Here is a 24,876-nt window from a genome sequence, read left to right as displayed (position 1 = left end):
GAAGTCAAAATGGTTCAAATGGCTCTGAGCACTATGGGACTTAACATCTGTGGTCATCAGTCCCCTAGAACTTAGAACTACTTAAACCTAACTAACCTAAGGACATCACCCACATCCATGCCCGAGGCAGGATTCGAACCTGCGATTGTAGCGGTCACGCGGTTCCAGACTGAAGCGCCTAGAACCGCACAGTGGAAGCCAAATCAAGCAACGGGAGATTACCACAACCAAATGAATCAACAAAATTATGAGAAGTGGTTGACAGAAAAGCTGATTCCCAATTTAAAATCTAACAATGTAGTAGTTCTCGACAATGCGCCATATCACAATGTTAAAATAACCAAAGCTCCAGCACCTCACTCAACTAAAGACGATATCAGAAAGTGGCTAACAAAGGAACGTATCCCATTCTCGGATGACATGTTGAAGCCCGTTCTGTATCAGCTCATTCGAAGAACCGAGGCAACGACCGTCGAGTATTCCGTCGATAAAATCCTTGAAACTGCTGGTCACGTTGCTTTACGCTTCCCTGCCTACCATCCAGAATTAAATCGAACAGAAGATATTTGGTCGATTGTAAAAGGTTGTGAAAAATTTGTGTGAGCAGAAATTTAAATCCATGAGTAAAGAAGACTGGAGTCCATTGTGTGAACACGTTAAAAAAATTGATCGGGAATACATGCAGGAAGAAACATTTATCGACAGTGAAATAGATAAAATAATCATAGATTTAGAAGGTGCAGACAGTGATAGCGAAACTGATTACTGTGATTCTAGCTCTGAATTTGACAGAGAACTGGAAGGAGTGGCTGTGCTACCTTATGATGACTGAAGGTAAGTGCTCGCATCCTAAGCTGATCAGATTTCAAAGGGGAAAAAATGGGACAGTTTTGTTTATAATTTATATGTAACTTCATTACTGCAGTTACGTCTTACTCTTATTTTTCTTGCCAGGTACCGTGATATTCTGAAGCTGATAATAGGCCCATGACGATGCTACACTAGAAGAACTCAAGACAAGAGTGTATCTTCATTTTGTGAATTGGGATGCGAAATGTAAATATTACTAATCTGCAATAAGACACAAAGTAAATATTTTATCCTATGATTTACTTTAGTAGTATTTATCAGGAGAATGAATGGATTGATTTTAGCAGTTCCTCGTTAGAAAGAAGGCATTTTATTATTACGGTAAATATCGTGAAATACATTTCTCTAACGTCCTACTACCAAGGAATTTAATTCTCATAATTTTTAATTAAGTAAGAAATGTTAGTGCACGCATTTTGTTTCTCGATTAAAACCGGGACAATTGCGTGTCCAGAGTGATTATCTCGAGACACCGGGACATTTATGTGAAAGCCAAGACGTATGGTCAGCCCAGCGCAGTCAATGTTCTCAGCACGGCGTCCATACGCTTGCTCCGAACTCCGCATCAGTCCCCGCTGTGGCGTCACCCATGCTTTCAGATATCTGGCGCGGAGTCTAACTCGGGCGACCCATTCTAGAATATTGCTCAAGTATGTGGGACCTGCACTAGATAGGGCTCAGGCTAGGCGCAAATTGAGACGCGTATAGCGCGTGTGGCGCGACGCAGCGCAGCGCGCATTTGTGTAACTCCACAGGTTCAAATGGGGCCGCGGAAACTGCGACGCGACGCGACTGGGACGCGACACGCGTCTGCGCCAGGTCGCGCGGCGTTGTGGTTGCGGCACAGTTTCTCGCGTCGCGCGTACCTCGCTAGCACCGTGGGAAATTTGAGGTGGGGGAGCGGAAAAGTAGCCCGGCCATATGCTCACATCGGAACGGCGCATATCAGCAGTGGTAGTAGTGCCCATACGATGAATTTTGGTTTACTGTGTACTAAATTTTATTGCTTTTGGGTAGTGTTTCGTTATTCCCCATTTAAATGGTCCGGCTTTCTTCGTTAGTACATCATACTTTTCTGTTATTTATGTCTGTATAGTTTTGTTTTGTTTTGTTTTTCGTCTGTCAAGAAAAATGCGTACTTCAATTAACTGATGAGCCATTGGCCGCTGGAATTGTATCATATGCCTCCGCGATGTTTTCAGATTGCAAGAAGGGACAGAGGGTAGTGAAAAAGGAAGCAAGGAATATTATAAAATCATGTGATTAAGAAACGAGGCAAGAAAATAAAACAAGGTTATCTTCTCACTGCCTAGTATGCTGGCGTATCAGTACGATCTGTTACAAAAATTTAGATAGGGATAACTCCACAGGTGTGATTCCTTTGTGCTCCTGGTAAAAAGCGACCAAGATCTGAGGTAAAGAAGTCTCACTGTGATTACTTGGATATGGATGTAATAATGTAATGCGACACACTGTACTACATGCATGTGAACATCACATTTCCACTGCAAGCTAGAAACGGTCGAAAAGCAGTCACAAATAGCAATGTTTTAATTCGTTCGCCGTGATGAGAAAAAGCATTTCAATTGTTGCATGCAAATAACAGCATTAATAAACTGATTATACAACAGGCTACACAAATGAAGAAAATGGTCTGTATTATTACGAAATAAGGGATATCCTAAAAGAGTGTTATGTTTACATGTATTTATTTGTTGAAATGTACTGCTGAAAAAGGCAGATCTACTTTCATGACAATGTTTTTCGAACTCCAACTCACAAAGCACACATGGCTAGCTTGTGTATTTCTGTCGCACGCACTATCCTCCGCTGCTGACAATACACGGACCATTGTGTTGTGCGACATATCAATCGTTTATTTTTCTCAATAACAACTATTTTGTCCGCAATCACACATTGTCAGCTTGGCAAGCCGTAGGTGACTAACCAGTATCTGGCATGTGCCTATCATTCCGCCTGAAGGAACGCTCGTCATTATTTTAATACTGCTCAGATCAAGAGAAGGAATAAAATCCTTTGGTAAGTTTCCATTCCAATTGCTCAGTGTTAAAAATACGATGGGTTACGGGGATTCCACCAAAATTCCAACAGAATTGGCAATCTATTTTTGTGTGAGTTGTTAACCTTTTCTCATTCGAAGAAGCATAACCGTTTGTGAGTAACGGCCTCATTTCTCTTGGTTACTGGTTTAATTGTACTTTCTTTGTCACAGTGTAATTTGCTAAACTCATCTCACAGCAGCTATTGAGACAGAATTCCGAAACGGAGTGCCTCATTAAACAAGTAATTGGCAATCACAGAGTTCAATAGCTTACGGAAAACCTGACGGTGTCGGTTTGCGGTAACATAAAAGAAGAAATTTCACGTTTATTTTCATACTAGGAAGCTCTTGTTTCTCTAGCTGTCAGTAACTCTTAAAAAATTGGTCACTGGAGTGAAATAAATAAAAATGGAAGTACAAGTACTGATATATCGCCATAGATAGGAAAGTTCCGTGTGTTTAAGAATTGGCAAAACACTCTCCTCCTTGTGTGCTATCATTCGCCAAACTTTCGTTTCGATATCTCGAGCAGTTTAGGAGATACGAGAGATGTTGCGAGTACTTCATTCTCGCGGGCGTGAGATCGGAAGTGAGCGCGCTACATGGGATCCATTTTCTCGAGATCGGAGGCAGATAGAGATCTCCTCCCAAGTCTAAACAAAAATTCAGCATGTTAGCTAAATTTCATACGCAGCGACATACGGTGTAATACGCACCAAACGCAAAATCATAGCGACCCCTAATTTTCGTTGCAGAGTTTTTGAGTTTTGCTTAGTGTTTTACTAAAATGTGTGCATCACAATAAGAACGATCATTAGCGAGATGATGGGCTCTTCGCCACGAAGCTGACATATAACGCTACAAGTAAGGCAAAAATCAATTTTTTTTTCAGTGAATAGTTTCTGTAAAATCGTTTGAGTAAGATAGAAGGTTGCGCGCACTTCGGTTCTGTCAGCGCAGAGCGTCGCCAGTCGGCGCGTGTGAAGGAAGTTTGTTGTACGCGTCGCAATATGCGCTGCACCCGCGCGACCCGTGCGGCACGTGCGTGTCTCGCTGCAGTGTCGTGTCACGTCACACGTGCTATACGCTTCTCAATTTGTGCCTAGCCTTACAGAGGATATTGAACGTATACAGAGAAGAGCAGCATGAATGAGCACAGGTTTATTTTATCCATGGGAGAGTGTCACAGAGGTACTGAAGGAACCGAAATGGTAGACTTTTGAACACAGACGAAAACTATCACGAGAAAGTCTATTAACAAAGCTTCAAGAGCCGAATTTAAGTAATTACTGTAGGGATATACTATAATCCCATACGCATCGCTTACACAGAAATCGTGAGGATAAGATTATAGTAATTACTGCACGCATAGAGGCATTCAAACAATCATGTTCCCCGCGCTACATACGTGAATGGAACAGGAAGAAACCCAAATAACTTGTACAATGGGACGCACCCTCTGCCATGCTTCTCACGGTGGTTTGCAGATTATAGACATAGGATTATAGACATAGACGTTTTGAATTGTTATTTCTTTAGTACTAACTCTGTTCGAAACACATTTTGAAGCCAGTATCCTCTACTTGCAAAATTACATCATTGTACGACGCACAGTTCAGGAAATATGACGTCATAAACATTCAAATGCGTGAAGAACCAGCATTTGCTTAAAACTGAGCGCAAATTACCCAGACTATATTCACCCAGTATTTCATAATCAAAGCACTTAACTATTCCCAACAAACCTTAAACAAACTTCCTGGCAGATTAAAACTGTGTGCCCGACTGAGACTCGAAATCGGGACCTTTGCCTTTCGCGGGCAAGTGCTCTACCATCTGAGCTACCGAAGCACGACTCACGCCCGGTACTCCCAGCTTTACTTCTGCCAGTATCTCGTCTCCTACCTTCCAAACTCGGATAGTAGAGCACTTGCCTGCGAAAGGCAAAGGTCCCGAGTTCGAGTCTCGGTCAGGCACACAGTTTTAATCTGCCAGGAAGTTTCATATCAGCACACACTCCGCTGCAGACTGAAAATCTCATTCTGGAAACATCCCTCAGGCTGTGGCTAAGCCATGTCTACGCAGTATCCTTTCTTTCAGGAGTGCTAGTTCTGCAAGGTTCGCAGGAGAGCTTCTGTAAAGTTTGGAAGGTAGGAGACGAGATACTGGCAGAAGTAAAGCTGTGAGTAGCGGGCGTGAGTCGTGCTTCGGTAGCTCAGATGGTAGAGCACTTGCCCGCGGAAGGCAAAGGTCCCGAGTTCGAGTCTCGGTCGGGCACACAGTTTTAATCTGCCAGGAAGTTTCATATCAGCGCACACTCCGCTGCAGAGTGAAAATCTCATTTTGGAAACCTTAAACTCTTCTTCAAATCTTTCTTAAGCTTTTCTCACTCACGCATTTGACGTCAAATATTTAGCACAATCACTCATTTGTAAAGCAATCAGAACTTCCAAGCTCTTTTTCTTTTTTTATTTTCTCCCAAGGGAATTCGATACTGCTAACAACCGAGTTTTCTCTCTCTCTGTTACATCTTCTATGCTCACACTGGATGGGTAAACCTAAATCTTTGCTAAGACGTCACTCTGAAAGGTTAAATCTTGAACTCAATCATAAAGGTTCAGGTATACCCATCCAGTGTGGGATCGCTCCGTATGCGAGTCTTGCATCATATATATATCTTATTTAGTCATTAGCGCCTACGACTATGAAGATAATTATGGAATGACATTACTACAAAATACATTTCATTGGAAAATTTTGTTATTAAATGCGAGTTCTTAATAAAATTTCCCCTAAGATCGACAGTTATTTCACATGTTTCCTATATGATAGCAAATACTGAAGAAAATAGTAAACTGTGTTGCTGCTGCCATCGTATGGTGCTCCTCGTAACTTGTACGTGCCCTAGTCTGCAGTTTAAATCATAGTAGAGTCCTTCACATAGCATAGCGGTGGAACATCCTCTGCGTTGCTCCAGCTTTTAATGGCAAAGGAACTGGACAATTACTGTTTAAAATGTCTTTATTAAAAGTGAGAGAGACATGCGAAAACATTTTCGCGCAATAACTGCAGCGGCACCGCCAAGTGAATACCACTTCAATCCGTTGCGCAGGCGTCTGCACTCTACGCCAAGTGAGAATATGTGAAACACAGGCTGTGTTATGAACAATAATTTCGCAATAAATCTCCGTGGGTCACGTGTCCTGTGCTGTTATTGACTGACAGGTGCAAAACAAGCAGCCGCCATTTTAATGTAAATGCTTCGGAAGCTAACACGATGTAATCATTATTTTACGTAATTATACTTGCGTATTAGGAAATTCTGTAGATTCAGTGGTTCCCCGCATTAAAGCCGTCTTCAGAAAAAGCCATTTTAGTATATTTTATTGCCTGAAATATTGGAATCTGTGAGATCGGCAGCCAAACGCATTACATATTATTTAACCTGTATTTCGACGATATAAGCTGAATGTACAAAAGGCTTCTGGAAATCACTAGTAGCGTCTAAGTATAGTGTGTCTCTTCCCCAAAGATGAATACGATGAGGATGCTCCAGCTAAGGATGATGCAGTCGACATTGAAAACAGTGATGATACAAGGGTGGAAAAGAGAAACGTGAGTGCAGCACAATTGTAAATGTAAAAGCACACCAGTTAGCCCATCACCTTCTACATATGTCACAAAATGTAAGTGTAACTACTATCAGATCAAGTTATACGAATTATGGTTCATAGCAGCTATAGTGGGTACAGATTTTGAAGCTTAATGTTCAAAGTCTGGGAAATCTTTTCTGAAGGTATACAGTAAATAAGGGAAGTAGCAGCTAGATACTGCATTAAATATTATTCTCTAATGTGCTATATATTCTTCGTGTTTACCCGAGCTATATGTACTGGCTATAATGTTCGTGTAGTCTAGGCATTAAATAGCTGTCTTCATATAGTTTTTTCTAGGTAAATTTGACGTAATACAGTGTGCAAGGAAATACCTATTTTGAAGAGCAATCTTGCTTTACTCAACAACAAAAAAATAATAGCTGTTCTTTCTCCCATTGCTAGCTTCTACATGACCATGTTGATATATATTTTTAATGCCGAAAACAATTTGTCGTTGACAACAACTGCACCATATTCAACGCACTACATTGGAGGGTAAATAAAGAAACGTTTTGTAACATAACAGAAAAATGTCAGACGACTGTGTTGATGTTCTTTAATGTACACTTATCATGCAACTGCGAGAAATATAATGGTAAAAACGCAAAATTGGCACCGTTTCGTGTATTTGGTCTCCGAACTACTGAGTACTGACTGTTTTAGGATAAGAGAAATAGTTTGTTTCTTGAAAATAAACATTGTCTGTTGTTTCGAACAGCTGTTTTCAATGAAACAAAAGCGCATCGCACAACATTTGTGCATCTCAGATGATTGGCAGAAGTGGCGCTGGAGTCGACGATTATGTTTTTCGTCAGAGTTCGAATGTTTGCGGGCGTTGGTTAATGGACTTTATAGCTATTAGCTATGGTTCATAGGCGGTAAGTGTGATTAGCATTCAGAAGTCTTTGTAAGTAGGCCTCTTGAATTGATATCGAAGAAATATGGTATAGTTCTGAGTAATAAAAACTTCTTTTCCAAATTTCCATTCATGTAGAAGTGAATAAAATGTTTGTGGCAGGGATTTAAGCAGTTTTGCTACTAACAACACCAAAGTTTTTAGTTGTAGTAATAATAATGTAGTACAGATTTATTAATATTCTGCCGGGGTAACAAACATTTCATTCTCTGCAATCACATGCAAAGGTTTCTTTTTTTCGGTTCTGTATCACTTGGCGCCCGTGCATAGCTAGTTTAGTCACGATATTAACGTAACATAGTTGTCGTTCGTCGCGAAATTTTATATGCAAAATATTACTTAGAAACGCGAGGAAATGACCACTTGACCCTAAACACTCTTTAATGTCATTATACTGTTTGATATCGTTCTGTCACATTAGCAGCTTGGATGTATGACTTCCAAATTTCATTTCCAGTAGGCTAATATTATCTGTAGAAGAGCATTATACTGGTATACGGTTTCTGTGATCTGATGTCATTAGAACCAGTTTGCGATGACTTGTGACACCCTTCAATCTGATGTCTATATCTCGTCATGCAGACATTTACATGGAATCAGTTTTTGTGTAGCGGTGTGAAAGGAAGGTTCTTTGGCAGTGCCGCTTAAATACGGGAGGCCAGCTAAGTAAAAGCGGTAGTTTCGAGAAAGACTTAGTCTGTGTGGAAGATGTTACTGTAGAATGCAAATAAACTCTTGAAATTCATATACCATTGTTCCATTGTATTGAATTACACTTTATTATGCTACACACACACACACACACATTCTCTCTCTCTCTCTCTCTCTCTCTCTCTCTCTCTCTCTCTCTCTCTCTCTCTCTCTCTCTCTTTCTCTCACACACACACACACGATGTGGTCAGATATGTGACAAGTCTGTTAAGAAGTACAGTGGGTATTTGTGTTACTTCTCTGGTAACATCGGTATCTGTCCTTTCAGTATTTAAATGTGTTTTTATTCATAAGTCTTTATCTCTGCTGCTGTTGAGCTACCAAATGTTATATCATTGTGAAATGAACCTTGGACACACAAACTGACAATTACGCATTTTATGCTTAACATGAAACAATTCAAAATTAGTCTATTTATAGTAGGCCCTACTGAAAGTAAGCTTATTTTTTTGAAGCACCAAAAAGCTTCATACTTTCTATACCAATTCTGAACTTCAAATTTTATGTAGCATCTCCCTGAACTCCATAACCTTTACACAGTTCAACTGAACCTAATGGTAACAGATTTCTGCTTTCTCCCATGATGTAATGATGTGGCATGTGATGTCATGTGTGTGCAAACTACAAGACAACGGGGTCATTACTATATTTTTTTGTGTTTATATTATGTTTTGGGATTTAAATTGTGGTGACTGACCGATTTTTAATGTAGCCCAATGTACAGATGTGGTTGGAAAGGTGACAATTTGCCTGAGTGGTGGCAAAATAGTATCAAAGACTTCATTCAGTTCCAGCACACAGCGTATGTTTTCTCACTATGTAATGTCCCTCTCAAGCTGAGGATAACTTTTGCTTTTTTTCTTCCACCTATATGTTATAATTGTGAATTTTGTATTTTTATGTAATAATTTTGGCTTTTTTGCTGCATGGTTTTTAATGTAAATGTAGGTGTAATACAACAGTCTTGTGGATATACATGTGAAGACGAAAGAGAAGAGGTATAAATCTGGTTTTCCTGACCAGTGGTATGATATTACATTTTTTTCTACTCCTTCCATTATGCTTAAAACTGATTTTTGCATCTGGAAAGTCTCATACCTCACGCTTTGCAGCCTAAAAGTATAATACCGTATTTTACCATAAAGTGAACAAAAACAAAGCACTAATCTTTCAGTTAGTGTTTGCGGCAGGAGTTTGAGGACTTTCATTGGGTAATGTGTTGTAACCAGGGGATAACAGAAGCGTCTGATTCCATCCTTCTGCTTTGACCAATGACATCACCGATATGGCGGAAATGACCATTCACAACAATTCCCATACCGCTCCTATGACATCATCACGCAAATATGACAACAAACACGAAAATAGATCGAAAAACCACCAAACAGATATTCCTCCAAATATATAATGAAACTAATGGGACAAATGGGGGAAATTGGGGATTTTGGGTGGAGACAAACTAAATATAAACACACACCACTCCACCAAAAGACAAAAAACACTAAAATAACAAAACCCCACAACCTTATCAAATTCAAATACCTAGAAAATCAAAATTGGAATCAAACAGTTCCCTTGACCTATATATACCAAACCAGCCATAGCCACAACCACACCTTGCAGTCAAACACTTCCCCAAAGTCATATAAGCCAACAGCAAAGCAAAATACCAAATCACCAATACAAACAACCATAAGTTATCCTTACGACATCTCCACATCCCTGGTCTGAGACTCCAGAACTTTAGTAAGCCTCATTTCTCCATGACATACTGAACAGAATGAGATTTTCACTCTGCAGCGGAGTGTGCGCTGATATGAAACTTCCTGGCAGATTAAAACTGCGTGCCCGACCAAGAGTCGAACTCGGTCCTGAGTTTGAGTCTCGGTCGGGCACACAGTTTTAATCTGCCAGGAAGTTTCATACTGAACACTTCACGACTTCAGCCAACAGGCCGAATAGCTGAAGAAATTTTATTAGAGACAACGCACTGTCCCCCATCATCGCCAGCAACCGAAAACTGTTGACCTTGTCAGTCATATCCATGCCTACCAAAGACATAAACAAAGCAATTTACCAAAATTCATACATGACAAACAGAAAAAACCCTACAGTAACGTCGACATAACAAAACCACAATCGTTAAATAACTGAAAAATATTCCACTGAAAGCACAGTCACTACCGATACCACACCACACACATGAACCCCATACGCCACACGACACGCTACCCATAAACACACCACCAGAGAGAACCACCAACGGCAACAATATGCCACTTATAAACACGCCACACATGCAAACTAAACCAAAAACATCACCTAACACACACACACACACACACACACACACACACACACACACACACACACACACAGCACCAGAGAGCACCACCGATCACATCAAAACGACACCTGCAAACACGCCACTCTCACGAACTAAACTTAGCGCTGTTGTGGTGTCATACACCACAACAGCCGACGGGTGAAATCGGACGCTTCTGTTGACCTGTAACCAGCTTCAAGGTGTTTACCTTGTGTGTGTGTAAAGTTGGTATATTTGTGTTAATTTCTGTTCAGATGAAGTCACCATAAAATATTAATGAAATTGAAATTAAGCCAGTTTCTGGTATGTGTTAAAGTTTGTTACATCAAGCATATGTTATCATTCCTTTCTTGCTGCATCTTCAATCACCCGGTCAAGTAAGTTCGGTGTTTGGAAGATAGTATGAATTTGTGACAGATACGAAAATATGTAGCGCGGATTCCAGACAGAGCTTCTGATCAGTGCATTTTTCAAAGGTTGTAAAGCTGCTAATAGTAGATAAACAGGAGCTCTCTAGTGAAACTGAAGAGGCAGCAGTTTTTTAAGAGTTGCGGGTTGCTTTCTAATTGACTCAATTATATTTAGAGGGCATAATTGTATATAAAAATAGGCAATATAGTGACAGTCTATTGTTAATACAGTATATATAACTTTTAACAGAGCATACAACACCAGTTTCTCTGATTTCTGTGTCTTTAGTTGGTTCATTACACATCCCTGAAGACTGTTCTTGAGGACATCTGTGGAACAAAATGAATGAATGAATGAATGAATTGTATGTGTTAGAATTTACAAAAATTTGTTGTGAATGTGTATCCTTGAAAAACTAATTCAGAAAAAGTGAATTCAATAGGTATCTTTTGTAAAAAATACAGATTTAAAAGATCTTCATAAACAATTCATTGTTTTTGTGTGTATGTGTCTTTTCATGATCACTGAATGGAAACAGTACCAGTTGCATTAGAAGAAATAATATTTTTATACCACTGAGAGTTGGTCGCAGAAACTCTACACAGTATCTGCTGATGATGTGTTGTGATCTGTTTTCTTTTGTGTGAATTGTGGATAGTGTGTTTCTTAATATGCATTTATTACAAGTATTTTCTTGTATAAAATGAATGCTGTCGTGATCATACTTTGATTTTAATTCCATCATCTTTTCGGATATTCTTTCGGGCAGGAAAACTTCCTGAAATTTTTTAGATACTGCTGGTTTTCGATACACATCCATATCGGATCTTAAGAGCTAACAGTAAACTGGACTGATTTGTGACATGTTTAATATTTAAGTGTAGGGTAAAAGCTTGACAGGTTGGTCCTGCTGGAAGGAACAGCTGTTTAATCAGTTTAGTACATTGCTGTGAGTCCTGTATATCATTACTCTTTACAGTACTAATGGTAGCTTAAAAACCAAAACTTTTAATCTATTTAACAAAATTAAAATGTGAGCAGGGCTGTGTCTCCTTCAGATTATTTGGAAATTGGGGTCATCAATCTTCTCAAAAGGTCAAAGTCATATGTGTTCCTATAACATTAAAAATGCCATTAGTCCAAACACGTGACAAAGTACAGAAGTGTTTCCCTACTTAACTGTTTCCAGTTCTGTATGATAATATGCCTAGTTTAACCACTGTTAGCAGTTGAATCAGATTCTACTTAAAAAAATAAGTCAAAAAGACCAACTTGCATTGCATTTGCAAGACTTGGGGCATATTTCCTGGCAGACTTAAGCATTCTGTAGCAACAGTCGTCTACAAAACTGTAGATAAGCAAATCACCTATAAATACTGGCCTAGACTGAAGTGACAAGTCATGGGATGCCTCATAATATTGTCGGACCTCGTTTTCACTAATGTAGTGCAGAACCAGGCGTAGCATGGATGCAACAAGTCATTGAAGGTCCCCTCCAGAAATACTGTGCCACATTGCCTCTATAGCCATCCATAACTGCATAAGTGTTGCCGATGTAAGATTTATGTACCATAAATGTTTGACGGGATTCATCTCGGGTGATCTGGATGGCCAAATCATTCAATCGAATGGTTCAGAATGTTCTTCAAACCAGTAGCAAACAACTGGGGCCCAGTGACATGGTGCCTTGTCACCCATAAAAATTCATTCATTTGAATTGCTGGAAATGGTCTCAAAATAGCTGAACATAGCCATTCCCTGTCAGTGTTCAGTTCAGGTAGCCCAGAGGGCCCAGCCCATTCCATGTAAACACACCCCACACTGTTATGAAAACACCACCAGCTTGCACTTAGCCTTGTTGACAATCTTGGTCCACGGCTTCATGGGGTCTGTGTCACGCTCAAACCCGACCACCTGCTCTTACCATCTGAAACTGGGACCAGGCCACGATTTTCCAGCTGTCTAGGGTCCAACCAATGTGGTCACACTAGCCCAGGAGAGACACTGTGGGTGGGGTCGATCGAAGCGTCCGATCCCACACGTCAGCTTTTACCCGTGACGTAATGCCGTTGTGGTGTGTGACGTCACGACGATGCGGAATTTAGTTTGTGAGAGTGGCGTGTTTGTAGGTGTCTTTTTGATATGATTGGTGGTGCTCTCTGGTAGTGTGTTTGTGTTGTGTGTTAGGTGATGTTTTTGGTTTAGTTTGCGCGTGTGGCATGTTTATAGGTAGCGTATTGTTGCGGTCGGTGGTTCTCTCTGGTGGTGTGTTTATGGGTGGCGTGTTATGTGGCATATGGGGTTCATTTGCTTGGTAGCATTGCACGTGTGTGGTATTGGTAGTGACAGTGCTTTCAGCGGAATATTTTTCAGAGAGTTAACGATTTTGGTTTTGTTATGTCCATGTTATTGTAGTTTTTTTTCTGTTCGTCGCGTGTGAATTTTAGTAAATTCCTTTTTTTATGTCTTGGGTAGGTACGGATATGACTGACAAGGTCAACAGTTTTCGGTTGATGGCAATGATGGGGGGCAGTGCGTTGTGTCTAATAAAATTTCTTCAACTATTCAGATTTTTGGATGAAATCGTGAAGTGTTCAGTGTGTCGTTAAGAAATGAGGCTTACTAAACGTCTGGCGTCTCAGACCGGGGACGGCTATATATGGAGATGTTGTATGGATAACAGGTCAAGGGAAGTGTTTTTTGAGGTAGTGATGATTTTGGACATGGTTGTAGTTTTGGGGTTTGTGATTTGGTATCAGTAGTTTCTGTTGATCTATATAGTTCAAGGGAAGTATTTGATTCCAGTGTGTGGTTGTAGCTGTGGGTGTTCCTGTATTGGGAGTTGCTGTTGAGCTATATTGGTCAGGGGAAGTGTCAGATTCCAGAGGATAGTGTGTTTAGTGGAATTTGGGGAGTTTTATGTTGTCGGTTTTTTTCGTCGTTTTGTGTGGTTTGGTAGGTGTGTGTCTAAATTTGTTTATATTTACTTTGCCCCCACCCAAAAACCCCCAGTTTCCCACACTTGTCCTGTTAGTTTCATTTGGTTTTTTTGTGGAACGTGTGTGTGTTGGTTTTTCAATGTATTTTCGTGTTTGTTGTCATGTTTACGTAATGACGTCATAGGCGCCATATTGGAGTTGTAGTATATGGTCGTTTCCACCATATTTGTGACGTCAAGGGTAAAAGCAGATGGGTGGAATCGGACGCTTCTGTATTTCCCTGCAGGTGACACCGTGCTGTTCGCATAGGCACTCACATGGTCATCTGTTGCCGTAGCCCACTAAAGCCAAATTTCGACGCACTATCCTAACTGATATGTTATTTGTACATCCCACATTGATTTATGCGCTTATTTCACACAGTGTTTTCTTGTCTGTTAGCAGTGACAGCTCTACGCAAACACTGCTGCCATTGGTTGTTAAATAAAGGCTGTCAGCCACCGTGTTATCTGTGGTGAGAGGTAATGCATGAAATTTGGTGCTGTGATCACATTCTGGCTGTAGAAAAAAATATTTAAATTCAGTTGCCAATTGTTCCCAGTAGTGGACTGATCCTCACAACTACTGATACAAAACTGGAAGAACAGATATTCAACAATCCATTGGAGGAAAAAAAGTCCATTCCTGTCAAATACACCACTAATGTAACTCTGTGCACTAATGGATTAGTTCCTGACAGATTGTGTATTTTCTCAGTTCATTGGAATGTATGTAACAAGAACTTATATCTATTTCCTAAACTGTGAATAAATTTATGCAATATTATTTTTTATTATTCTGTTTTTATGATTTTTGTGGAGGTATTGTTTTTCGATACTAGTTATTTTATCGAACCTGCTGTTGATAATGCCTGTTGGGGATTACAGAAGTATCTGATTCCACCCGTCTGTTTTGACCCATGACGTCACCAATATGGCAGAAACAACAATTCTCAACGACTCCAATATGGTGCCTATGATGTCATTACATAAACGACAACAAACACAAAAATACATACAAAACCAACAAACACATCTCTCTCTCTAAAAATATAATCAAACTAACAGGACCAGTGCGGGAAATTGGAGGTTTTTGGGTGGGGACAAACTAAATATAAACACATACAGACACACACCACGACCCAAACCACACAAAATGATGACATAAGTACACCACAAAATTCCCAAATTCCGCTAAACTTACCGATTCGACAGGAATCGGTCACTTCCCTTCACCTGCATAGCTCAACCGCAATTTTCTATACCACAAATTAAGAAACCAACCACTCCAAAAATTATAATCGCACCGCAACTATCTATAACACAAAACCAACACCTAAATAACAAAAATCGGAATCGCACACTTCCCTTGACGTGTATAGGTCAACAGCAGCTCATGATACCAAAACACACATAGCTGCAATGTCACATTGGAATCGGACACTTCTGTGGATGTATATAGGTCAACAGCAACTCACGATACTGAAACACATAACTACGACGACACATTGGAATCAAACACTTTTCTTGACCTATATTGGTCAACAACAGCTCACGATACCATAACACACAGCTGCAACGACAAGTTGGAATCAGTCACTTCCCATGACCTATACACATCAGACACAACTGGCGAAACCAGAAAAAAAGTGGAATCGAGGTCCAACATAAATCAACCACAAGTGCCAATACCAAAACATCAGCCACCAACACATGCAGTAAATAACACCAACCCAACAACACACAAAAACCCCACCGAATATCATAACACGCGAACAATAGACCCAAAAAACGACTAATTATCATATAAAAGTTACAGCTCTACACACTAACCCCCAGCCCGCATATTTTGCTTGCATAGATATGCCGCATTTCGCTATCTCCATCACAAGCCCAAAAAGTTGCGGAAACTGAATGACGGACAACATGTCATCCCCCATTTCAGCCTGAGACGCGCACTATTATACTTATAAGTGATATCCATACCTAACAAAAGAAGCCACAAATTGTATTTAACGACTTACCACGTGACAAACAGCAAACTAATAATGTCAAACGACACTGCAATAGCATAAACACAATGTAAACTTAATTCTTAACTCACTGACACTCTTTTTTGTTCTTCTCTAACAATCACGACCGATAAGTGCACACTTCAAGCGCTGGCACCAAATGAACCCAGTAAACCACATAACACATGGGCCATACCCACACCACCAGACGACACCAAGATGACATCTAAAAACGCAACTCATAAACTAAACTCCACCCCGTCGTGATGTCACACAACACACCATTACGGGGTCAAAGCTGACGGAGGGATCAGATGCTTCCGTTGACCCGCCTGTTGCTACATTCTTCTCTATATAAGAATTCCAGTATAATTTGTTTTTTGATATCAACATTCTCCTCCATTACATTTTCCTAATGTTTAAAATGAGAACGTATTCAATGGTGTCGTCCAAAATGTTGTTAAAAGCATAATTTGCTTTGGCTTTATGTTGTCCATTGTTAATCCAACAGAAAAATAAATGAGCTGGAGTTACATTTCATGTATCCGCTACACGAAGATTTTTAAACTAAATTAACGTTACGTAACTTTGCTGCCGTCGTCCACTGTAGGCTTGTCATCAGTTAGGCTTTCTTGTCAACAAATAACTCTGATTTCACTTGCTTGCTAAAGGACTGTTTAGGTTCTACTTCTGTAATTTGTCAACAAGGTGAACAAAAGTCAAAGTTGTTTGCATCAAATTTAATAATCTTGCTGTAAACCCCACATATAATAACACAGCTTCACATTTACGTAGTGTTTACTCAACAAACATGTCTCCCTTCTCTCCAAGAACTGGCAGGCTTACATGTGAAGTGACCAAGATTACCACTCGCCAAACATTAACTCACATACAAAATGACTAGCGATGATCGTGTCCCGTTGTAACACATAGATGTTGCGTTTTTATGGTTTACATTGAAAGATGTGCTTTATAGTTTGGTTATATGTTATAACATTTACATTGCAGAAGTTCTTCAAATTACAATCCAATGTTTATTTAAAAACTAATAACAAAAGATTTAATTCTTTTTCAAACACAAAAGATTTAATTCTTTTCAAATATTTCTCTCAAAGTTAAAGTGAACACATCTTTTCACGTTTAGAAGTATTTTATTATATTATATTTTAATATATTTGTTCCTAAGTGAAATAATTTTCTGTAATTTATTCAGTTGATTTGTGAAGTATTTTTGTGTATCGGGTAATCTGCTCATTAGAGCGTATTAGGTTTTCCAAGTGTCTGTAATTATCGAATACTCAGACCATTTGTGTGTATTGTGTGTTCTGGTTTGTGGTGAAAATAGGATCATTGACCAGTTCAGTTACTGCTTTTGTTACAACTGGATAATGGCTAAAACTGGCCATGGTTTTTAAAATTAAATTAGAAGCTTAATTGGGCTGTTGTTTTATTCCAAAGAGAAATTGCAGCTCATATGAAGGCTTACCAACTGGCTCCTCCTCGCACACCATTCAGTTACAGAAAAGAAGGAACTTGAAGCTATACCAAAAGTACACTTGAAGTTAGGTGGCTTGTGGAGCCTGGATGTGGATGTGGAACACTGGTGACAGCTAACATGGACAGTATTCAGTATTTCCAATTGATGTATGATGGGATTATGAAAAATGGTGTGCGATAGAACTTGTCTTCACCCATTGCTTCAGTTACTCGTTCCTGTTAACATTTTTTGTCAACAGTGTCATTAAACTGAATATTGTACCAGACAAATTTTAGGCCACTCTTTAAATTAGGTACGTAAATTTCATACTGAACCACAATATCCAAAATTGCATTTCTCATTGACATTTATCACAGGAAACACCCCCAAGTGATCCATTTTTTGGAGGGCCAACTCCAGAAATCTCAAAAGGAAACATTGTCATAAATATCAGAAAGGAAGTACCATAGAGTCTTAATAAACTATGACCAGTATGTGCAAAGATGTATATGCAGTATCCAGTGACAGTGATATTTTTACCTTGTTTTCAGATTCCAAAAGACCCATTAGTAGCTGCAAGATTTACAGAGAGAATCAAGGAAGAACCATAAGTACAAATTGGGATGGCTCTCGTTGTGAACTATGTAAGTACTCAATTTACACACAGTATGGGAAAATGTTCAGTTATTGTGCTTGCATAAGTTAAGTGCGTAGTATGAAGGCAACGCACATTATTTCCAAGTGCACTCAATAGTGTATGTAAAATATTTATCTCCCAGGGCAACAAAATGAGGCGAAAAGTCTGTCTAGCAAATAAATGACAATCTATAATTTGCTGATCACGATATAGCAGAGATGCTGAGTCGCATACAGGCACGACAGAATGGCTGTTGAAAAGTAAGCTTTCGGCCAACAAGGCCTTCATCGGAAGTAAACATTGGACATGTACACCCATGGCCACAGTCTGGTTGCTGAGGCCAGATTCAATCTGTAATTTCCCATTCACTGTGCACCTAGTAGTTGCTATTGTAATATTCCTCTGTTCATGTGATACTCAGGAAACCAAATGACCAGTAAGTAGAAAGAACCAGATGTATGTTGCAGGATGGTATGCAAACATACGTATCTGCTTCTTTCTGCAACCAACGATAACTCACACTGATATTCAATTTTTCAGTCATCTGGTGAATAGTCTGAGACTACAGTTTTTCTCAGTTTACTTCACCATGACCAGCTGTATAAAGTGAAGTCCTACCCAAGGACCCGAGGGGGGACTCAAAAGTAACCGGAATCGTAATGCTGACATTGTGTACTTGTAGTAGCAGGTTTCGCCGCCAGAGGATTGTAGTAGGAGCTCTGCTGAGTCATTCTGCTACGTGGTGTCACCCGACAGTGAGAAGTGTGGTTTCTTTGAGTGTGTGTACAATGCAGACTTGACACGAGGAAATGGCTAGTTCTTACGAACGACGTACGGCAGTGAAGTTTTGTTTCTTGCTCGGCAAGCACGCAGCAGCAACTGTTGTGATGATTCAGACAGCCTACAAAGACTGTGCTCTTAGTAAAATGCAAGTGTACGAATGGTTTTCTCAGCTTAAAAAGGGAGAAATGGTGGTTGAAGATCAGCCCTGTTCCGGTCGCCCTTCAACTGCTCGAAGCAAAGATAACATCGACAAAATCCGTGATCTCATCAGTGAAGATCAACGCAGGACAATCGACCGACTCAAGAACTTGTCCGGGTTGTCCTGGAGCTCAATTCAGCGCATCTAGACCATCAATTTGGGGATGCGAAGAGTGGCAGCAAAATTCGTGCCGAAGCTTTGTACCGTAGATCAAAGGGATCGTCGCGTTCGAGCCTATCTCAAAATGAAGGACGTGTTCAAAGATGATCCACATTTTTTCAACAAAATCATTACAGGTGATGGTTCATGGTGCTATGGGTATGATCAAGAAAGCAAACAACAGTCATCACAATGGAAGTCAGCTGGCTCACCTCGACCAAAACCAGCTCGACAAGTGAAATCGAATGTGAAAACGATGTTGATCTGTTTTTTTGACATCAAAGGGCTCGTACACTCTGAATTTGCCCCTGAAAACCAGACAGTAAACCAACAATTCTATTTGGAGGTTATGAAACGGCTTCGCAGAAGTGGGATTCTGGCATGTGGTTCCTGCATCACGGCAACACTCCCGCGCACACGGCTCTCAGCGTTTGCCAATTTTTGGCCTCAACGAAAACTACTACCTTGACCCATGCGCCCTATTCGCTGGATTTAGCACCCTCGAACTTCTTCCTGTTCCCGAGGGTGAAGAGAGACTTAAGAGGGAAGTGTTTTGCGGATGTGGAAGACGTAAAACGCAATGTCATGAAAGTGCTAGCAGGTATCAAAGAGGACGAATTTAAAAGGTGCTTCGAACACTGGAATGAACGTTTGGACAATTGTATTAATGCTAATGGAGAGTACTTCAAAGGAGATTAAGGTTGTATTTGAAAACAATAAAGTATATGCTTTCTAGAAAAAAATTCCGGTTATTTTTGGGTCCCCTCTCGTACACGATTGAGAAGAAGATTTGGAGCTTTATGGGCCATAAAACAAAATAAACTAAGACAAATGATGCTTATCTCACTGATGATGACAAATAATTGTCCACTAAATTAGGTATCTGGGAACAAAAGGAGAAAAGAAATGAGGTCATCAAAAACACATTTGTTAGTTTTACTTAGACAAATATTACATACATCACCAGCAGACATCATTTTTGACAATTCTGCTACTAGAGATATCATTGAAACCAGTTTTACTTCCGTAAGTGCTTCTTTACAGATACAAAAGTATGTGACCGTACAAACTTAGTTCTGATAAAATTAAATAACGATGATTTCTTTTTAGGCATTTTCTGTGACCTAGCCACAGGAGTAAGGCTAAATTTGTACTGGGGAAACATTAAATATGGTGTCCAGAAAGTTTTGGTTCCTAGCCCTCTCTTCTTTTTGCCGTACATGAATGATTTATCCAGGTGCTGCAGACCTTTTCGAAAACTGTTTGTCCTGATGCCACAATTAGATTCATAAATGAGCCAAACACACCAATACTATACTATGACAGGAAAACAAGGCACCTGGTTTACATGTGGTAAACAGCTAATAGCTTAAAAGGCTCATGTTATACAGTTCAATATAAACAAAAATTAATGAGAGGTGTTGGAAATAGGCCGGCCGAAGTGTCCGTGCGGTTCTAGGCGCTGAAGTCTGGAACCGCGAGACAGCTATGGTCGCAGGTTTGAATCCTGCCTCGGGCGTGGATGTGTGTGATGTCCTTAGGTTAGTTAGGTTTAAGTAGTTCTAAGTTCTAGGGGACTAATGACCTCAGAAGTTGAGTCCCGTAGTGCCCAGAGCCATTTGAACCATTTGTTGGAAGTAGTGATGAGGGGGGGGTACAAACTAAATGAAACTCCATGTGTGGGATTCTTAGTCACCTATCCCCCAGGGGCCTCACAGTTATGTTGTGAGCTCATATGAGGCACGCATGGGTTGCTGAACTTTTGCCGCCCATTCTTTCTTCCCGGGCTGTATTTCCTTCCCTACGCCCCTCCCTATCCATCGTCACTCCTTCCTTGCTGCCCCTCCTTCCTCTTCATTGTTGTTCATACTTAAGTTGACCTGAGTATCCTGTATTCCTTGCAGTTTTATTCCTTTCCATCCTTCCTTTCTGGTGTTTCTGGTACCCCTTTGGACTTTGACCTCCACTTCTAAATTTTCTTTCTGTAGTGTGAACTATTTTGGGAAGAATCCCTGCCGGCCACGGTGGTCCCGCGGTTAAGGCGCTCAGTCCGGAACCGCGCGACTGATACGGTCGCAGGTTCGAATCCTGCCTCGGGCATGGATGTGTGTGATGTCCTTAGGTTAGTTAGGTTTAAGTAGTTCTAAGTTCTAGGGGACTAATGACCACAGAAGTTAAGTCCCATAGTGCTCAGAGCCATTTTTGAAGAATCCCTACCTAGTGTCCATGGGACGGATTCCCCTCCCTTCTCCCTGTCCTTTCGCTCTGCCCACTAGACCACCAGCATGTGTAGTGAGTCCATGAGGTGGGGCCATTATGTAGGCCCATCCATTTGGCTGAGCCCCCTGGCAACTCAGGGATGGCACTTCTGAGCTGTTGCCTCCCTGTAGGTTCCTAGGGGTGGTTGCTTGTCATTCTGCAGCATTGGAATTTCTGGTGCTGTGGCTGGGAAGAGGTGCTGATTGGAGTGGGTGGTCTCGGGACAGATGGTAAGTATATGAAATGTATCAGGCTCCACAAAACTGTCCATTCTTCTACGGTCGGGTCTTCGGTTGGTAATGGATCATTTAATGCTTTTTCTTATGACTCTACAGCCTTCCCTTCCCTTGCTACATCCTGGGAGGAAAGCCAGGCTCACCGGCTTGGGGTGAAACACTTTTCCTGCCACCTAGTCTGCACTAGCACAGATGGGGAGACCTTCACCATCACAGAGCTGTAGTTGTTGTGGAAAATATCAAAGAGAAGTGGAGTCCCTCAGTAAGACGCAGTCAGTCTACTGTTGATCCCTTTGTGCTTGTGATCATCTTTGCATTGTCCTGGTGTCTATTCCTCCTGACCAGTCTTTGAATGTGGTTCAGAGTGCCATTCTTCATAGGGACCACATCCTTCAAACTGATGAACTCCTGGGTGTTCATTCAATTCGATGTGTACAGAAAGGTCGTAAAACAACTGTACCGATACTGGCTCACATGAAGCTGTATGTCCCACCACCTGTGCGGCACTTTTGGTGCTTGTATAGCGGGCACATGTTTTCCCAGTGTATGGCGAACCCTCCGTGCCATGAATGTGGACTTCCACTCAATGAGGGGAGCCCCCAGTGCACTGCCACCCATGTGTGTTAATTGTCTCGCCCATCACTCTCGATGCTCACCAGATTTCCCATCTTTTAAGAAGGGAAAGAAAATACAGGAGTGAAGTCTCTTGATCATTTATCTTACACTGAAGCTCGTCAAAAGTATGACAGACTTCTCCCTGTATTTGACGAATTCTGCCTTTGTTACATTCCTTCCCCCTCCTCCCTCTTCCTTATCCCAGTCCAGCCGCCCCTCTCATCTCTCCCTCCCTGCAGTTCCTGCACCCCCTCCCCTACCCTGTCCTCTGTGTCCCGCCCCTCCTCCCTGGCTCTGGAGAAGTGCACCCCTTCTTCAGCACCCGCCAGTGCTGGAGCTCCCTCGCGAGACCACTCCCCTTCATGTCTCTCAGGCTGGAGGCCTGCTATTACAACTCGGGCAATGGACACACAGTGTGTAGACCTGGAGGTAACCCATTCTCTTTCGCTTTTCTTGCAGAAACCTGCTTTTCCTCCCTGTTCTGCTCTCCTTGAACTACAAAAGAGAGGAAGAAGAAACATAAGTCTCATGACAAGGTCCCACTAATGCCCCTGGAAGGGTGTGTCCCCCTCACAATCTGATCCTGACCTCTTATTTATGGCTATCACCATGTCCTCATTTGTGTTGGATGGTGACCCGGGGGTGTGATAGTCTCCAGCCCGTTTGCCTCCCGTTTGGATACCCGCTTCGTATTTGTGCAGTGGAACTGAAATGGATACTATGGTCACCTCCCAGACTTACAGTCCCTTACTGCATTTTACTTGGTAGCTTATGTCATTCTCTAGGAATCTCATTTTCTAATGCTTGCTCACCAACACTTCGTTAGTTCCGCTCTTTGTCGGAACTAGGTCAGCCCTTTGAGTGCTTCCGCTGGTGTCTGCACATTGGCTTGTACAGATATTGTGACTACTTGTACAGATATTGTCAGTACGTGGATCCCTCATTGTACCTCATTGGAAGCTGTTGCCATCTTACACTGAAGCTCGTCAAAAATATGACAGACTTCTGCCTGTGTTGACGACTTTTACCTTTGCCTCTGTTACATTCCTTCCCTCTCCTCCCTAATCTTAGTCCTGCCCCTCTCTCGTCTCCCCTCCCTGCAGTTCCTGCACCCCCCCCCCCCCCCCCCTGTGTCCTGCCTCTTGAATTATGTTACAATTTGCAATCTGTCTCAACCCTAGAGGGCTCTTATATTTATTGCTCTGTCTGCCCTCCAGCAATTCCCCCTTTCCTCCTCCTCCTCCTCCTCCTCCTCCTCCTCGGTGTTCTTAATGCCCATCACCTGTTCTGGGACAGTGCTTTTTTATCTACTCGGGGCTCCTCATTGACCAATTCTTTGCAGAAAATGGTGGTTCTCCGACTCATTTCTGGGCACCTTCATTGCTGTTGATCTTCACTCACTTTCCCTCTGTTGTTCTTTCCTTACACTGGTTGCCACACTATGATGTCTGTGATAGTGACCACTCCCCATTGATTCTCTCGCTCCCTCCCTCCCTGCCTCCTGATGACCAGGCTTTCCACCTTGCTGACTGGTCTTAATAGACCAGCCAGGTCGGGTTTCCACCTTTTTTGTCAGATTGTAATGATGAAGTCACCTGTGATCTGTCCGATAAGATAACCGGGGCTGCCGTCCTTGCCGTTCCCCGCTTGACCGGCCCCATTTGCTGTTGGCCAGTTCCTTGTGGAGCTCGGGCATTGCCACCACAATCCGCAATCGTCATTGCGCCTTGCAACATCTCGTGCGGCATCTGTCCTCTGCCAGTCTTATGTTTAAATGTCGTTGCACCAAAGCCCATTCCTTAATCAAACAGAGCTCGGTGTGTTGGGAACACTTTGTCTCCTCTCTAGGTTCTTCCATCCCTTCATGATGGGTGTGGGCTACACTCCACACCCCCTAAAGTTGTCTGTAGTAGTCATAAATTCCGGGCCTTGCCCTTCCAGGTGGCCTGTCTTCAGATCCATTGGTTCCTGTGACCCTTTTTGCAACGGCATCAATGTCAGCCTGGTATCCAGCTGCTTTCCTTCTCCAGAAGCAGCGGACTGAAGCGGCCTGCATTTGTTTTACTTCTTGTCAAGCAGAATCCTATAGTGCACATTTTACTGAATGTGAGCTGCTTCTGGTTTCCTCTTCTTTCCACGATTCAGCTCCTGGCCCTGATTCCATCCATAATCAATTGCTTCAACACCTCAGCCCTTCGCAGTGCCAAAACCACCTCCAAGTGTTGAGCCATATTTGGTTCCAAGCCATCTTCCCCTCTCAGTGGAGAGACACTGTTCTGGTTCCAGTCCATAAGCCCTGCAAGGAAACGCTGCCCCTCGATAGTGACCAGTGCCCCCCCGCATTTTATTAGAACAGATGGCGGCTCATTGACTCAGTCGTGACTTCGAATCTCGGGACCTTTTGTCTCGTTACTGGTGCGGCTTTCAGCAGGGACGGTCTCCAATCGATCATCAGCTTCGATTGGAAACTGCAGTTCGTCAGGCCTTTTCCCAGCCCCATCACCTTGTCACAGGCAAGACTTGTGATAAATGCAAATTAAGTAAGGGATAGGCACATACAAGACTGGGAA

The 24,876-nt window shown here is 41.6% G+C and overlaps 2 protein-coding genes across 2 annotated transcripts in view; both read left to right on the top strand.

The window, feature by feature from the left end:
• The window catches only part of LOC126426523 (pleckstrin homology domain-containing family G member 5), a 556,069-nt gene extending 538,040 nt beyond the window's left edge, over window positions 1–18,029 (top strand). Inside the window, exon 20 of the mRNA XM_050088427.1 lies at window positions 17,970–18,029. Coding sequence (XP_049944384.1) covers window positions 17,970–18,029 — 60 coding nt within the window. The remainder of the gene's footprint in view (window positions 1–17,969) is intronic.
• The window catches only part of LOC126426522 (uncharacterized), a 102,184-nt gene continuing 84,687 nt past the window's right edge, over window positions 7,380–24,876 (top strand). The window contains exons 1-2 of the mRNA XM_050088426.1: window positions 7,380–7,466; window positions 17,970–18,062. Of these exons, the coding sequence (XP_049944383.1) occupies window positions 18,042–18,062 (21 nt within the window). The 5' untranslated portion in view covers window positions 7,380–7,466; window positions 17,970–18,041. The remainder of the gene's footprint in view (window positions 7,467–17,969; window positions 18,063–24,876) is intronic.

This window comes from Schistocerca serialis, chromosome 11 (genome assembly GCF_023864345.2).
Source record: "Schistocerca serialis cubense isolate TAMUIC-IGC-003099 chromosome 11, iqSchSeri2.2, whole genome shotgun sequence".
In the NCBI taxonomy this organism is placed as follows: domain Eukaryota; kingdom Metazoa; phylum Arthropoda; class Insecta; order Orthoptera; family Acrididae; genus Schistocerca; species Schistocerca serialis.
The sequence above is the reverse complement of the archived record's forward strand: the minus strand, read 5'-3'. Positions and strand labels throughout refer to the sequence as shown.